Source organism: Ovis canadensis, chromosome 5 (genome assembly GCF_042477335.2).
Source record: "Ovis canadensis isolate MfBH-ARS-UI-01 breed Bighorn chromosome 5, ARS-UI_OviCan_v2, whole genome shotgun sequence".
Taxonomy (NCBI): domain Eukaryota; kingdom Metazoa; phylum Chordata; class Mammalia; order Artiodactyla; family Bovidae; genus Ovis; species Ovis canadensis.
In genome coordinates, this window is record NC_091249.1 from 75416576 (window position 1) to 75432710 (window position 16135).

At 43.2% G+C, this 16135-nt stretch overlaps 1 protein-coding gene across 2 annotated transcripts in view; it reads left to right on the top strand.

Moving 5' to 3' along the window:
• Positions 1-3373: 3373 nt before the first annotated feature.
• SLC36A1 (solute carrier family 36 member 1) overlaps positions 3374-16135 on the top strand; it is a 49574-nt gene continuing 36812 nt past the window's right edge. Inside the window, exons 1-2 of one of the 2 annotated variants that reach the window (XM_069589974.1) lie at positions 3374-3522; positions 15581-15728. In XM_069589974.1, coding sequence (XP_069446075.1) covers positions 15586-15728 — 143 coding nt within the window. In that variant the 5' untranslated portion in view covers positions 3374-3522; positions 15581-15585. The remainder of the gene's footprint in view (positions 3523-15580; positions 15729-16135) is intronic. The other variant, XM_069589973.1, reaches the window with a different exon arrangement.

A 16135-nucleotide genomic window follows, 5' to 3' on the forward strand; every position in this document is an offset into this window, starting at 1 on the left:
GATCCCCTGGAGAAGGAAATGGTAACCCACTCCAGTATTCTTGCCTGGAGAATCCCATGGACGGAGAAGCCTGGGAGGTTACAGTCTACAGGGTCGCAAAGAGTCGGACATGACTGAGCAACTTCACTTTCAGTCATCATGGGAGGAAGAATCTTAGCTACACTAAAGGACTCCCAGGTGTACATGGGGAAGGCAAATTTCCACTTGCTTCAGTAATTCCAATAAGTTCTGTCTTTCTGGGTAAAACATTAGGAGGAGCCATAGAATAAATAAAATTTGAGGCCCGGAGGTGACCTAAAAGAGGCATTCTGGACTTGGGCTCAGCAGCATTTCAAGCATAGCTCCTGGCACTGAGCAGTCAATGAACTGGGGAGTTCTACCAGGGATGGGATGAACTCATTCATCCTCTTATTTTGACTGGGCATGAATCTACATTCTTTTCTTTTTCCCTGGTGAAATGAACCAACCAGAGTAGATTTTTAAAAACATATAAATAGGTTATAGAACAAATAAAGATTTTGAACATATATATATAAAGTAGTATATGTTTATGAAATAATTTAAACAATGCAAACAGTGAAGAGTAAAAACTTAAGCAAAACCGTAAGTACTAGTATTCATGATTCTAAATTTTAACACCACGATCTGTACATGCCTATATATAGGTATTTCTATAAATACATAGCATAGTGTTTAGAAAACAACAGTAACATGATGGTAACTGTAAATCTTTGGAGAGGAGAGCGAATTTGGGAGAAGAATTTTCACTGTTTACAGAGTCACATATTGTCAAACATTTTTAATAAGGACATGTTACTGTATTACTTGTTTTTGCTGACTGTATAGAGTGTCTCCATCTTTGACTGCAAAGAATATAATCAATCTGATTTCAGTATTGACCATCTGGTGATGTCCATGTGTAGAGTCCTCTCTTGTGTGGTTGGAAGAGGTGTTTGCTATGACCAGTGCATTCTCTAGGCAAAACTCTGTTAGCCTTTGCCCTGCTTCATTTTGTATTCAAAGGCCAAACTTGCCTGGTTCTCGAGGTATCTCTTGACTTCCTACTTTTGCATTCCAGTCCCCTATAATGGGGCTTCCCTGGTGGCTCATATGGTAAAGAATTTGCCTGCAATGCAGGAGACCCAGGTTCAATCCCTGGGTTGAGAAGATCCTGTGGAGAAGGAAACAGCAACCCACTCCAGTATTCTTGCCTGGAAAATCCCTTGGACAGGGGAGCCTGGTGGGCTACAGTCCATACGGTCACAAAGAGTTGGACACACCTAAGCGAATAACACTTTCTCTTTCTTCATGATGAAAAGGACATCTTTTTTGGTGTTAGTTCTAGAAGGTCCTGTAGGTCTTCAAAGAATCATTCAACTTCAGTTTCTTTTACATCAGTGGTTGGATTACTGTGATGCTGAATGGTTTGCCTTGGAAAGGAGCCAAGATCATTCTGTCCTTTTTGAGACTGCACCCAACTACTGCATTTTGGACTCTTTTGTTGACCCTATGACTATGAGGGTTATTCCATTTCTTTTAGGGAATTCTTGCCCACAGTAGTAGATATAATGGTCATCTGAATTAAATTTGCCCATTCCCATCCATTTTAGTTCACTACTTCCAAAAATGTCAGTGTTCACTCTTGCCATCTCCTGTTTGACCACTTCTAACTTACCTTGATTCATGGACTTAATATTCCAGGTTCCTATGCAATATTGTTTTTTACAGCTTCAGACTTTACTTTCATCACCAATCACATCCACAACTGGACTTTTTTTTTTTTTTTTCACTTTGGCTCTCTCTCTTTATTGTTTCTGGAGTTTCTTCATTGTTTCTCCACTCTTCTCCAGCAGTTCATCTCCCAGGGTCCTAACTTTTTGCCTTTTCCTTGTGTTCATGGGACTCTTGAGGCAAGAATACTGAAGTGGTTTGCCATTCCCTCTTCCAGTGGCCCAGACTAGCACGGACATGCCCTCAGCCACTCCACACAACTGGACAACATGCCCAGCACCCTGGTCATCCCACTGCTCATCGTTGTTGAGCCTGTAAACCTTCACTGGCCACCAGGTGGCCTTTGCCAGGCAAAGGCCTTGCTGGAATCCACGGGAAAGGGGTGTGGGGAAGCCTGGAGTCGAGGTTGGAGGCAGCCAGGAGCGGAGGGCTTCTCGGCCCAGCTGCTGCTGGCCGCCGTGGGCCCCTTTGGCTGTCTGCATGGCCGGCTGCCGGCCAGGCTCTGGTCCCCGCTCTGGTCCCCGCCTTTCCTCTCCTCTGGCTCCTCGGCTTTATTGTCCAGGCCCAGGAAGCCCAGCCACCGAGAGAGGGGCGAGCAGTGCTTCCCAGCCTTTCATGGTTCTGCCACAGGAATTTGGGGGCTCCCGCCTCCGCCACAGTCTCTGTGAAGCTGCTTCCTTGCCATAAGTCCCCTCCTCAGGCCCTGCCACTCTACTTATAATTTTTACTGAATATTTTAACAGCTTTATTGTGGTATAATTTACATACAATAAACTGCACAAATTTAAAGTGTATAACTTGATAACCTTCAACATGTATATTCACCAGTGACACTATTACCACAGTCGAGATAATGAACGTATATGTCACCTGAGAAGTTTCCTTATGTCCCTTTATAATCACTTTCTTCTCTCCTGACCTCAACAACCATTCCCAGGCAACCACTGATGTGTTTTCTGTCAGTGTAGATTATTTTAAAATTTCTAGATTATATAAATACAATGTTTTTTTCTGACTTTTTTCAATATAATTAAGATTTATCCATTTTGTAGCTGTATCAATAATTTGTGGGTTTGTTTCTGAGTAGTTAATCTTTTTAAAGTTAAATCTTTAACTTTTTAAGTTAAATTAAAAATTTTTTAATCTTTAAATTTTTAAAGACATTTTTTTAAAGTAAAAGAGAAGCGTAGATAAGACATTCACCTCAAACATACTGAAAAGTTGTCATTCAAAAATGTTACTTAAATTTTTAAAATAGAAAGAATTGGCCTTACCTCAGAGTCCCACTTCCGGTCGCCACCACATACGTTTGGTAGAAGTTTTAAAATATGACTAAAGTTTTGAAAAGATGTATTATTTCTCACTCATAAAAGCAACATATGATCATTGAAACATCTTAAAGAAAGTCCAGCGGGTGGAAAACTGAGCCACCTTCCACAAGCCCACACCTCAGGTGACTGCGCTCTGCGACGCTGGGCTCGTGGCTGGTGCCCAGATGTCCGACGCCGGGCTCAGTCCCAGCTCCCAGAGAACCGTTGTTCCCGCAGTTTCAGCTCCCCGTCGCCAGGTGGTGCTGCGAAGCCGAGCCCACTAGAGGGGAGGCGTAGCCGCGCGAGGGAGCACGTGACCCGCGCCTAGGTTTGAGCGCCTGGGTCACGTGACGGGCCCGGAAGCGGCTGCTTGGGCAGCGGAGGGTGGGGATGGCTAGGGCTTCGAGCTGAGGCAGGAACTGGTGGACTGGTGGGCTGCTGCACCGAAGTGGGAGCCAGAGCTGGAGTCGGAACCCGAGCGGTAAGTCTGGGGCTGGCGGCGGGTGGTCGCCTTCTGCTGGACCCAAGTCGCCTTCCTCCGGGTTCAGCAGATGCTCCGGGTCTGGCACCGACCGGCCTGGGCTGCGAGTCCTGGTCTCCTCGGCTCTCCGGTGGCAGCTGCGGTGCGTTGTGGGCTCCCCTCCAGGATGAGAGGTGTTCTTCGCGCTGTCTCCTTTGACCTCCCCATCCTTTTTGACAGGTGTGGGAATAGGTCCAGAGATGGGAAGGATCACCGAAACGACTAGCTAGGGCTTCTGCTGCGCTTCCTACAATGGTCCAGACATCGCGGGGAGGTGACCCAGCAGTTGCGGGAGCCCTGCTGGGAGATGGCTGATAGCCGGTCTTTGGGTCATAGGATGCCGGAACTACCAGGACTCTGGGAAATTACCTTTTGCAATCACTTTCTAGAGCTGTTGAGGAAATCGAGGTCCAAGAAAAAGTAGGGGTTGCCTAAGGTCATCCGGTGAGTTAGTCGCAGCCTTGCGACTAGAATCCAAGTCTCCGTGAACCCCAGCGGCTCTTTGCTTTTCACCAGACTGCCTCCTGCAGAAAATTTGACAGGTTGGAAAAAAAAAAAACCAACAACACCCTTTTCCTACGTTCGTTCTTCTCCCCCTTTCAGCTTTGCATTCTCAATTGCCGCTAGATCGGCTTGGCTCTGGGTGTGGTTCCCTCATTCACTGTTCCCCGATTTTTCTGCAAACTCATCATTCTGTAGGTTTTGTTTTTAAGCATTCTGCAATTTTGTGTAAGTCATCCCAAAATATGAAATACGAAGCAAAGTATGATGCTCTTGGGAGGGTAGGCGGCGCCCAGCTGAGGTTATGGAGAATGCTAGCATTAATTTGAAGAATGTCAAGACCTTTGCTTTGTTTTTAATGTAGCTTGTCAGATTTGAGGAATGCTGGTTATTCCGATGAATGTTTTGCAGTAATTTGAGGCTTGCTGAAAGAAGATAGCTTGGTGTAATGGAAAGAACTGAGATTGGGAAATTAGGAGATTTTGTTCTAGTTCTGACACTTGCTTTGCAACCCGGGATGACTTCCATCCTTACTTGGGTTTAGGTTTCCCAGTCTGTACAGTGATGGGGTGGAATCCCTAAGGTCTCCTTCTGCTCTGACATTGTCTGTATCTCAGTCTGTTTTCTAACCAGAGAGATCCTACCTACCCCCTCCATTTGTTTCTTAATACAGTTGTCCAGGAAGCAGTTTCCCTACTTGTTTGTAGCTTGCCATGAAATCCACCTCCTTTTTTCTTACTGTTTATATTATATCTAAGCTAAATGCTGACAGCTGAAAATGATTTTAACTTTTATTATTTTAAGTATGATCAAGGGCCTCTTTGATTCTTGTTGAGAGCCTATTTTACAGTAATTAACATGATTATATGTTTAGAATGTGGTTTTTTAAAAGGTGTTCTTGAGTCAAGAGGACACCAAAGGCTTAATCATTTGCTCTGAGTTTGAGAGTGAGGTTGAGGCCTTATGCAACAGAGCCTTCTCTGATGATGATATTAAGTCCCTCTCTCTTTGTTTTCTGATTGTGCCATTTATAATTGTCTGTTCTTGAGTCCTTGTTTTGCCTTTGAAGCATGTATCTGTTCATTTGGCCTCATCCCTGTGGCAGCTTGAAGCGCTCAGAACTTTGTCTATTTTAAAGGCAGTATAAGGAGGCGGATTCCCATTTCTTTTGTAGTGTTCCAGATTCAACAGCTGGGACCAGTGGATGGAAATACCATAATGGAAGTGGATTTTGGGTGAGAATGCTGTTGCTGCTGCTAAGTTGCTTCAGTTGTGTCCGACCCTGTGCAACTCCATAGACGGCAGCCCACCAGGTTTCTCAGTCCCTGGGATTCTCCAGGCAAGAACACTGGAGTGGGTTGCCATTTCCTTCTCCAATACATGCATGCATGCTAAGTCGCTTCAGTCGTGTCTGACTCTGTGTGACCCCCGTGGACAGCAGCCCACCAGGCTTCTCTGTCCACGGGATTCTCCAGGCAAGAATACTGGAGTGGGTTTCCATTTCCTTCCCCGTTGGGTGAGAATAAGAACTTTGAAAGAAGTGCTGCTTTAGCATGTTGCAACACGGAGTATGCCAGTCCCTATCACTAGAGGTCATTGTCACTGGGCAGTTGCTTTTGGGAATGTGGTAGGCAGAGGATCAGACTAGATAAAATTTTTAAGTTTTCTCCTAACTGAGGTGATGTGAAATTCTAGGACTGGACTTGTTAGCAGGTGGGATGTGAGTTAGAGATAGTGGAGCAGCGGGTCCACTTTTGTGCATGCTTTATTTTTCTCTTTGCTTAGATAACAATTCTCATGTTAAATGCTTCTGCTTTTTCTTTTTCTTTTCCCCCTCTCTCTCCTCCCTTCCCCACCGAGTGTCTCAGTTCTTTAAGTTCTTGATACCTCTTCCAGGATCAGATGCTGAGGAGACATTACTGTTAATGATATATTCCTTCTTTCCACCCTGACTTGGAGTGAGATCCTAGAACTGGGCTGAGTGAGTGGACTTTGGTTTCTACTTTTGTTGACTCGTCCTCATAATTTCTTCCAGAAGTATGTGACTACCCCCCTAAGTCCTAGGCTGGCATTTCTCTTTTTCCCAAAGAGGAAGTTCACATTGAGTCTTAACTCAGATCTTGGAGGAATCTTGTACCTCCTTCCTTTGGCCAGGCCTAACTAGGTCTGAGCACACAAAGCTAGCTTCTATTTAATGAGTGTGTGGGGTCCATTGGATAGGACATTCTGCATATACTGAAAAGAGTAAGCTCCTGATACTATATTTGGTGCTATCTCTGCTCTTTTCTCCCAGACATTTCTCTTGGAATCCTTGACACCCAGGGCCAGTTCTCAATGATGCTCTCTAGTAGGAAGGATTCCTCTGTGCTTCCCTTTTCTGTGAAGTTCAGCATTCTGTCTCCATGGGTTACTGGGATGCTCTCAGCAGATAGATGATTGTTTCTGAGGTGAGGACCTGGCTCAGCTCTCCAGAGTGAAAGGATGGAGGAAGTCCTGTGGCACTTTATTTGTGTAGTGACTCCCTGCCTTGAACTTCCTTCTCTCTAGTAATAACATAGTTGCTACCATTAATAAGGGTCCATTATGCACCAAGCAGCATATTTAACATCTTTTTCTTCTACATTTGTAACAATATTGTGATGTAAGTGTTATTAATAACATTTTTCAGATGAGGAAAGTAAGACAAAGGGAGATTAAGGTCACATAACTAGGCTCTGAACTCATGTACTTTTTGTTATGTGGGATTCCGCCTGTAGACTTAATCCTGCCCGAGTTCTGTTCCCAGGGAGATTTTAGGAAGAGTAGGTGGTGTGTTAGAAAGAACACTGGGCTAGGAATCTGGTATGCTGGGTTCTGATCCCAAACTGTTAACCAGCTGAGGCTTTGGTGTTCTCATCTATAACTGGGAAGCTGGAGCTTGGTCACCTGTCAGTCATGCCTGGTGCTAATGTTTAGAGATTTTTATGATGGTGAGTAAAAGTCAGTTTGCTCATTCAGCTGCTGCTGTGCAGAGCCTGCTGAGGTCAGCAGCTGTTTCGTGGCTGCCCATGCACCACACTGTCAGGCAGGAGTCTCAAGTCAGGGGAAGTGATTCTGTGGTAGATCAGATGGAGTACTATCCCATGTCCTCGAAAACAAATCATGTGGATGTCAGACATTTTTACTTCCCTCCTTGTAGACCGCATATAGGAATACAGTCTATGACTTTGTTCGTGTGTTTGGAATTCCAGCAATGGAGAAGAGAGCGAATATCTAGAGAATTCACTGCTTCTCCGGGTTCTAGAAAATGTAATTGTTTTATAATGTAGTACTTTTAATCTGCATATATCACCAATCCATAAACTTTGGTAGGAGATGAGGCCTGGGGTGTACCTATCATAATAAGAAGCCTGTTAAGTGCTGAGACTGAATCAGATTGGGCCCAGAGATCGGTTTGTTTGTTTTAGCAGTTTTATTGAGATTAAAGTCACATAGCATACTATTCAACCATTTATAGCATACAGTTCAACAGCTTTTCTATTGAATTCACAAAGTTGTGCAACACAGTCATTTTCAGAACATTTCATCACCCCCAAAGAAACTCAACCCTTTAGCAGTCACCCCTTAATCCCTCCCAGCTCCCAAATGTTCCTCTTTGGCTGACTTCTTCCCCTTAGAATAATGTCTTCAAGGTTCATCCATGTGTAGCATCTATCAGTATTTCATATTTTTCTTTTTTCATTTTTTGCTAAGTAATATTCCATTGTATGGATATATCACATTTATCCACTCATCAGGTTTTTTTCCCCTCATTTTTTGGCTAATAGGAATAATGCTGCTATGAATATTTGTCTGTACATTTTTCTATGGACATACATTTTCATTTTGGTGTGTACCTAGGAGTGGAATTGCTGGGTCCTGTCCACCACTAATAGGTACATACCAAACTGAAAATGTATGCCTGTAGAAAAATGTACTCAAAGATGTTCATAGCAGCATTATCCCTAATAGCCAAAATTAGTGGGTTATATGGTAACTGTGGGCTTCCCTGGTGGCTCAGACAATGAAGAATCTGCCTGCAATGCAAGAGACCCGGGTTCAGTCCCTGATTCAGGAAGATCCCCTGGAGAAGAAAGTGGCAACCCACTCCAGTATTCTTGCCTGGAGAATCCCATGGGCGGAGGAGCCTGGCAGGCTATAGTACAGTCCATGGGGTCGCACAGAATCTGACATGACAGAGTGACTATCACTACTCTTCATGGTAACTATGTTTAGCCTTTCGAGGAACTGCCAGGCTGTTTCCCAAAGTGACTGCACCATTTTACCTTCTCATCAGCAACGTAAGAGACGATTCTCTACAATTCCTCTGCATCTTTGCCAATACTTGCTGTTACGTGTCTTTGATTCTAGCCATCCTGGTGTATGTGAAGTGATACCTCACATGTGATACTTGTTTCTCATTTACCTGATGGCTAAAGATATTGAGTATCTTTTCATATGTTTATTGGCTTTTTTCACATCTTCTGTGAAACAGCTCTTCAGGTCCTTTGCCCATTTTTAAATTGGGTTTCATTTTATTAATGAATTATAATAGTTCTTTATATGTTCTGGGCACAAATGCCTCATTAGAAATATAATTATTAGAAAACTTTTCCTATTCTGTGGGTTGTTTTTCACCTTCTTGGTGGTATCCTTTGAGGCATAAACATTTTAAAGTTCGATTAGGTCTAATTTATCTATTTTTTCTTGTGTTTCTTGCTGTCATATGTGAGAAACTGCTTAATTCATGGTTACAATGGTTTATGCTTATGTTTTCTTCTAAGAGTTTTTATAGTTTTAACCTTTACATGTAGGTTTTTGATCTGTTTTGAATTTTTTTTTGGGGGGGGGCCACGCTGAGTGGCATATGAAATCTTAGTTCTCCGACCAGGGATTGAACCAGTGACCCCTGCATTGGAAGCACAGAGTCTTAACCAGCGGACTGCCAGGAAGTCCTATTTGGAGTTAAGTTTTGTATATGGTGGGAGGTAGAGTTCCAGCTTCTTTTTTTTTGCACGTATATTTCTAGTTGTCCCAGCGTTAATTGTTGAAAAGACTTTTTTCCTCCATTGAATTGTTTTGGCACCCTTGTCAAAAATCACTTGACCTAGGTATAGAGTTTATTTCTGGACTCTCAATTCTGTTCAGTTGATTTGTACATCTGTCCTTATGCCAATACTGTACTGTCTTGAGTTTACTGTAGCTTTGTATTAAGTTATGCAGTTGGGAAGTCCTTCAGCTTTTTTCTTTTTTTCAGATTTGTTTTGGCTGTTTTGGACCTTTTGAATTTCCATATGGATTTTAGAATTGGCTTGTCAATTTTTGCAAAAAGGGAGCTGGGATTTTGATAAGGATTCAACGGAATCTGTACATCAGTTTAGGGAATATTGCCACCTTAATAGTGTTAAATCTCCTAGTTCATGAATATTGGGATGTTTTCTCATTTACCTAGGTCGTCTTTAATTTCTCTCAATGGTGTTTTATAGTTTTCATGTACAAGTTTACAGCTACTTGGCTAAATTTCTTCCTAAATATTTGATTCTTTTTGTTGCTGTTGTAAATGGAACTGTTTTCTCCGGTTTGTTTTCACACTGTTCACTGAAAGTGTATAGGAATACAACTGATTTTTGTATGTGGATCTTATATCCTGCAACTTTGCTGAATTTATTAGTTTTAATAGTTTTTAGTGGATAATATTTTTATGTGTTTACCAGTCACCCTTAGGAATGTTGTTTAGCTTTTGGTAATGAAGCGAACTGACACTTGCAGTGCCTTTCCCGCCCTCTTCTCTTTTCCCCTCCTTGACTTTCCTGTGGGCCCCAAAAGAGACCTACAAATTCATATAAATGGATTCTTCTTGTTGGAAGTCATCCTGTTTACTATACTGAAATTTGGAATAGAATGTAATCAGTAAATTAAATTTGGCCAGTCTGCTGTGCAGCATGTGGAATCTTAGCCCCCTGACTAGGGATTGAACTGGCACTGCCTACATTGAAAATTCAAGGAGTCCTAACCACTGGACAACCAGTAAAGTCCCATCACTAAACTCTTAAATAGCTGTCTTAAGAACATTTTAGATTTTCAAAAGTGAGTTCAGAAATGAGCTGCTGCTGCTGCTGCTGCTAAGTTGCTTCAGTCGTGTCCAACTCTGTGTGACCCCAGAGACGGCAGCCCACCAGGCTCCCCCGTCCCTGGGATTCTCCAAACAAGAACACTGGAGTGGGTTGCCATTTCCTTCTCCAGTGCATGAAAGTGAAAAGTGAAAGTGAAGTCGCTCAGTCGTGTCCGACTCCTAGCAACCCCATGGACTGCAGCCTACCAGGCTCCTCCGTCCGTGGGATTCTCCAGGCAAGAGTACTGGAGTGGGGTGCCATTGCCTTCTCCGCAAAAATGAGCTAACTGTTTTCAAAACTATGAGTCTGATAGGTGGAGGAAAGATGCTCTTAAAGTCTTGATTATCAGTTGTCTTTTTTTGGAAATTAAAGAAATGTAAAATAAAATAAATACAAGGAGCCATTCATTCATCAGAAATATCAGAAATAAAAATGATACTATCCATGTATTCCCTGGTTGTCCAGTGGTTAAGACTCAGCACTGTGAGGGCCCAGTTCAGTCCCTGGTTGGGGAACTAAGATCCTACAAGCCATGTAGCATGGCCAAAAAAAAAAAAAAAAAAAAGAAAGAAAGAAATAAAATCCAACATTGTCAGGGTTATGAAGAGATAGCCATGTCCATATATTGCTAGTGACACTTTAGGTTAGTTCAATCATTTGTGTAGTAAAACCATTTAAAAAACCTATTCACCTAACTCTACTCTCCAAGGATATGACTTGAAAATAAAAAATTATGTGTGGGAATTTTTTAGCTATAAAATAGTCATTAAAAGAAGGAGAAGCTCAAAATTTAACTGGGAGCTAGTGAAGCAAATTATTTTATTAATATAATGATGGACCATTATGTTACAACTAAACATCATTTGTGTGTGTACTGTATTGATTTAAGGAAGAATAGATATGAAATAAGTGAGAAAAGACCTTAAAATAGCAATTGTTGATTAGTTAAAAATAATTTTTATATAAGGGAAAAGAGCATTTATCAAGGTTATTTAAAGAGTTGATGTTTCAATTTTGGTTCGAATGTATTCTTGAATATATATATTTGTCACCCAACATGCAGACTTTTCTTAGTTAGTACTCTCTTGAATCTGAATATTTTATGGAGATTTTTTACTTTGTGTTGATGGACCACACATGTTATATAAACTCAGTTCATTGTCCTCAAGAACCTGAAGAACAAGCTTGTTTTGAGCTCTTAAATATTATATCCCTCATTTGGACAGTTAACAGGGTCTATTAAAACTCCCACAGGGCAGGAATTGGCAATTATAGCAGCAGATGGTGGAAACCAGATTTCATCACAGAGAGCTCAGGGCAGGGTGGCCAAGGAGACTAGCACTGCGTGGGGATGGCTGGAGGAAAGATGCGGAGGCCTCGGTCGGCAGAAGAGCCCTGGAAGGAAGTAACCTCCAGAGCGATCACACCCACCCTCTACAGGCTTCATTTCCTGCCTGGCAGTTCTGAGAAGGGCTTCCGCTTGGAACTTTCCAGGAATAAGATACACTATCTCCTGCAATGATCCAGTGATCCATTTGGACAGCTCCTGTTTTGTTTTGTTGTTTTCCTTTTTGGCCATCGTGCAGCTTGCAGAATCTTAGTTCCCTGACCAGGGATCAAAGCCGGTATGTCTGCAGTGGAAGCATGGAGTCTCAACCCCCTGAACCAAGGACTCAGGGAAGTTCCTGGATACTGCCTTTAATATACACACACACACACACATATATTTTTTATTTTTATTTATTTATTTATTTTTTTTTATTTTTTTAATTTTAAAATCTTTAATTCTTACATGTGTTCCCAAACATGAACCCCCCTCCCACCTCCCTCCCCATAACATCTCTGTGGGTCATCCCCATGCACCAGCCCCAAGCATGCTGTATCCTGCGTCAGACAATAGACTGGCGATTCCATTCTTACATGATAGTATACATGTTAGAATGCCATTCTCCCAAATCATCCCACCCTCTCCCTCTCCCTCTGAGTCCAAAAGTCCGTTATACACATCTGTTATATTTTTTAAAATATCCTTATTTATTTATATATTTGGCTGCGCCAGGTCTTAGTTGTGGCACACGGGATCTTTAGTTGTGGCATCTGGGATCTAGTTACCCAACCAGGGATCAAACCCGGGCCCCCAGAATCGGAAGGTCAAGTCTTAATCACTGGACCACCAGGGAAGTCCTGTGGATAACTCCTTTGAGAGTTGGCTTCCTTATGCCAAAGACCTGCCTCCCTTTACTTTCCACCTAATGATCCTGTTTCTGAGTAATCTTTGAGGCTCCAAAGGATGAATCTGATCCCTAGAACAGCTTTGAAAGACAATTTTTGTACCTCCTGAGTTTCCAGTTCTCCAGGTTGAACCTTCTCAGGACTTCCAACCATTCTTCATTTAGCTGCTTTCTTTCCCCCTAGTGACCTTGGTGCTGACCCCTGGCTATACAGCAGTTGATCATCATCCCCTTTATAGTGTGCTGCCTGGAACAGAGTACAAGATATGGCAAAAAGAAGAACAGTCTGTCATCTCCCTGGGGTTCTTTCTTGTAGTGAAACCGAGAATTGCATTAGCAGAATTGGCATCTATTGTGTTATCATTGATTTCTGTTGAGCTTATCATCAACTAAAACCAGTAAGTAGCATTATTCTCCTTTTTCAACATGCACAGTTGCCAAGCCACATCTTCCACATCCTGCAGTTGTTCACTGGACTTTTGATCTGTAGATTTTCAGCTTCTTTCTGAGCAGTCTTCTTAGTGATAATCTGCTGTGGGTCACTTCAGTTTTTACAGTGACATGAGGAGGCTTCTTAACAGTGTCTGAAATAAATTGAGTGTCTGTACCAAGAGTGGTTTCTTGGTTGATGGGGAGGGATTGGGGAACTTGTCAGTGTCTGTTTTCTGTTCCTCTTCTTTGGTAATATGCAGGGTTCACCTGGAAGGCTTCTGTTCCTCAGATGCTTTGGGTATGTTGGAAGAGACTCAAGAGTAGCCGTTGTTTGCATAAAGAATTACATTGATTCCTGGAAGAGGTGCTGAGAGATAGGTTAATATACCATACCCCCCACACCCAAATTTTTAGCATTTGGGACAAAGACCTGAGTCAAATAAGAATTGCTTCAGGCCACTGAGCAAACTAGTGATAAAAGGCAGCTTTAGCACCCAGGTCGTCTGACATGCTTTCCTAATGGCTCAGATGGTAAAGAATCTGCCTGAAATGCAGGAGACCCAGGTTTGATCCCTGGATTGGAAAAATCCCCTGGAGAAGGGAATGGCTACCCACTCCAGTATTCTTGCCTGGGAAATCCGTTGGACAGAGGAGGCTCAACAGGCTGCAGTGCATGGGATCGCAAGAGTCAGACACAGCTGAGCAACTAACACTTTCACTTTTCATACTTCTGACTTGCATAGATACTAACCTTTTTTTAAAAAAAAAAACCCAAACTATTTACTTATTTGGCATGCTGGATCTTAATTGTAGCACTCAGGATCTTTAGTTGAGGCATGTGGGATCTGGTTCCTTGATCAGGGATTGAACCTGGGCTCCTGTGGGGTCTTAGCTGCTGGACCATCAGGGATGTGTCCTGCATAGAAACTCACTTAATCGATTTTACCTGAGTAGCAGCTTTCAACTGTTCACATTAAGATACTTTATAGATTTCCCCCCACCCCAGCCTTCTTATGAGTTTAGTTGCCCCAAGAGCTTAGATGACTCCTTGAATTCTTTCACCATGTGAATAATTGATGCTCTCTTAGATGCTTAGCAAGGTTAGCTCTGGTGGTGAAGTGAGGCAGAATCCTCTCTGGGACTTTCAAGTCCTTTGCTGGCTTTCTGCCAAGCACTTTCTTCATGAGGTTATGTGGTTGAAGGAAGAAAATGAGATCACCCTGGATCACTCAGGTGCCAGGTGGGGTCTGAAGAATCCCCAGAGGCTGGACTTCTGGGGATTGACACAGAGCTGTCTAGTCTCTGGCAACTAATGTTACATGTCAGGTGGGACAGCACGTTGTGATGGCCCTTGGAGGTCCTGTCTTCTACTGGGCATCTGAGGCAGCGTATGAGATTCAGGATAGGGAAAAGCACTTTGTAGGCAGGTGGTCATACCAGTCTGCCAAGTGTCAGAAGGATTTTTATTGGTGATTTTTACTGTTCATGAACCTTTTTTTCCTTACTCAATTGCAGATTTCTGGAGGAAGTTGACTCTCTTTTATTATGATATTCCATCACTGCAACTGGCAGTGTATTCAGTAATGTTTCCAAATTCAGGCAGAGTGTCAGGATGTATGTTTACTGCTTGGCTGCTACCTGGCTGTAGCAGAGCAGGTCCCTTCAGCTTTTGGGGAGGTTGATTCTTTATCTGTAAAATGAGCAGTTTGGAGTGACCTCCAACGGCTCTTTTAGCAACAGACCCTCATATTCTGGGAGCTTACACTGCTCTTGGAACGTATACTTGTAGTGTATCTTAGCGAAGTCCTTGTTCTCTTTTCTGCTGCTTAATTACTAAAGCAAAGTCCACCCAGAGCTTACCATCTTCTCTGTCCTTCCTCTGCATGTAATAGGAAGGTTTTCTTCTTCCACTGTCTTTAAAAAAAATTGGCAGATCTGTTAAAAATGAAGACGGGTGGAAGGGAGATGTTGCAACAAGAGCCAGTGGCGGGTACCTGTCATGCTCCTAGTCTTCCTCTGAGCTGCTTTTAGCTCCGTTTCTCAATATTCATGCTGGTTGCAAGAAAAGAGTCCTAGGATGAGGGAGTGAGTATACACCAAAGAGTATAGAACATACCAGAGGTCCTGGCAGAAAGGGAACATCTTTTGTAGCTTTGGGACCTGGTGGAGAGTTTGAGTAGAATCAGGTGATCTGGACGGGATTTCTGGACTGCAGAAGGTTCTTACTGTCCTGAATGCATAGGAAAAATAGAATGCAGCTTAGGAATATTTAGGTTCCTGTCCTTTAAGAGCTTGCTTTTGGGGAAGATGGATATAGGTAAAATGTCACTATTGTCCGGGGTCCAAGAAATTAGCTCAGTGGAAGGGGTTGTCAATCCCAACCTAAGGCATAGGAAAGACTACCAAGAGGTGCCTGTCTGCGTCTCCTCCCCCTTCCCAAGCAGAACCTCGCCTTTGTTCTGTCCTGGTGTGCTGGCAAATTTAGAAACTTGTGAATGCGGCACCGTCGGTCGAGAGGCAGAAGTCAAGTGAGCTCAGCCCGCCCATGTGTACCTTGTACCTTTTTCATTTCTGTCAGTATCAGGCATTCTCCCTGTACTTAATCCATAGTGCAGCTGTCACTGAGCTCTGTGACAATGGCTGCTTCTGCCCTAGAGCTGACCCCAGGCTTGGAGCTAAAGGCACAAGCCACTGGAGGTCTGAGTGCTGCCCCTGTTCCCCCAGTGACCATGTCCACGCAGAGACTTCGGGATGAGGACTACCGGGACTACAGCTCCACCGACGCGAGCCCGGAGGAGAGCCCATCCGAAGGCCTGAACAACTTCTCTTCCTCAGGGTCCTACATGCGGTTTGGGGAAAGCAACAGCACAACGTAAGTAGCTGTTCTGTCTGCCCTAGGGGTGGGAATCGTATTCCCATGTTCTGTGTTAGTAATGTAATCCCCCTTTGAGTTATTTTTGCCTCCCGATTTTATCAGTTCCCTACTTTATGGATGAGAGTAACAGGTAAAGAGATGAAGTGAGTCATGGTGCTGAGATCTGAGCTCTTTGTCAGTTACTCTCTACTCTGTTTCTTATTTGTTCATTTCACCTGGGTTGGTCGCAGAAGGCTGGTGCTAAGTAACAGCCTGAACATAAGAAGAACTTCTAGAGAGAACATTCTTGTAATTTAGAGCCTTGGGTCATCTGTGCTAGAAGCTTCAATAACTCCAAGTCCAGTACAGACAGTCCTTTGCAAAGTCTCCCCCAGACTTCTGTCCCCATCACCAAACAACCAGGG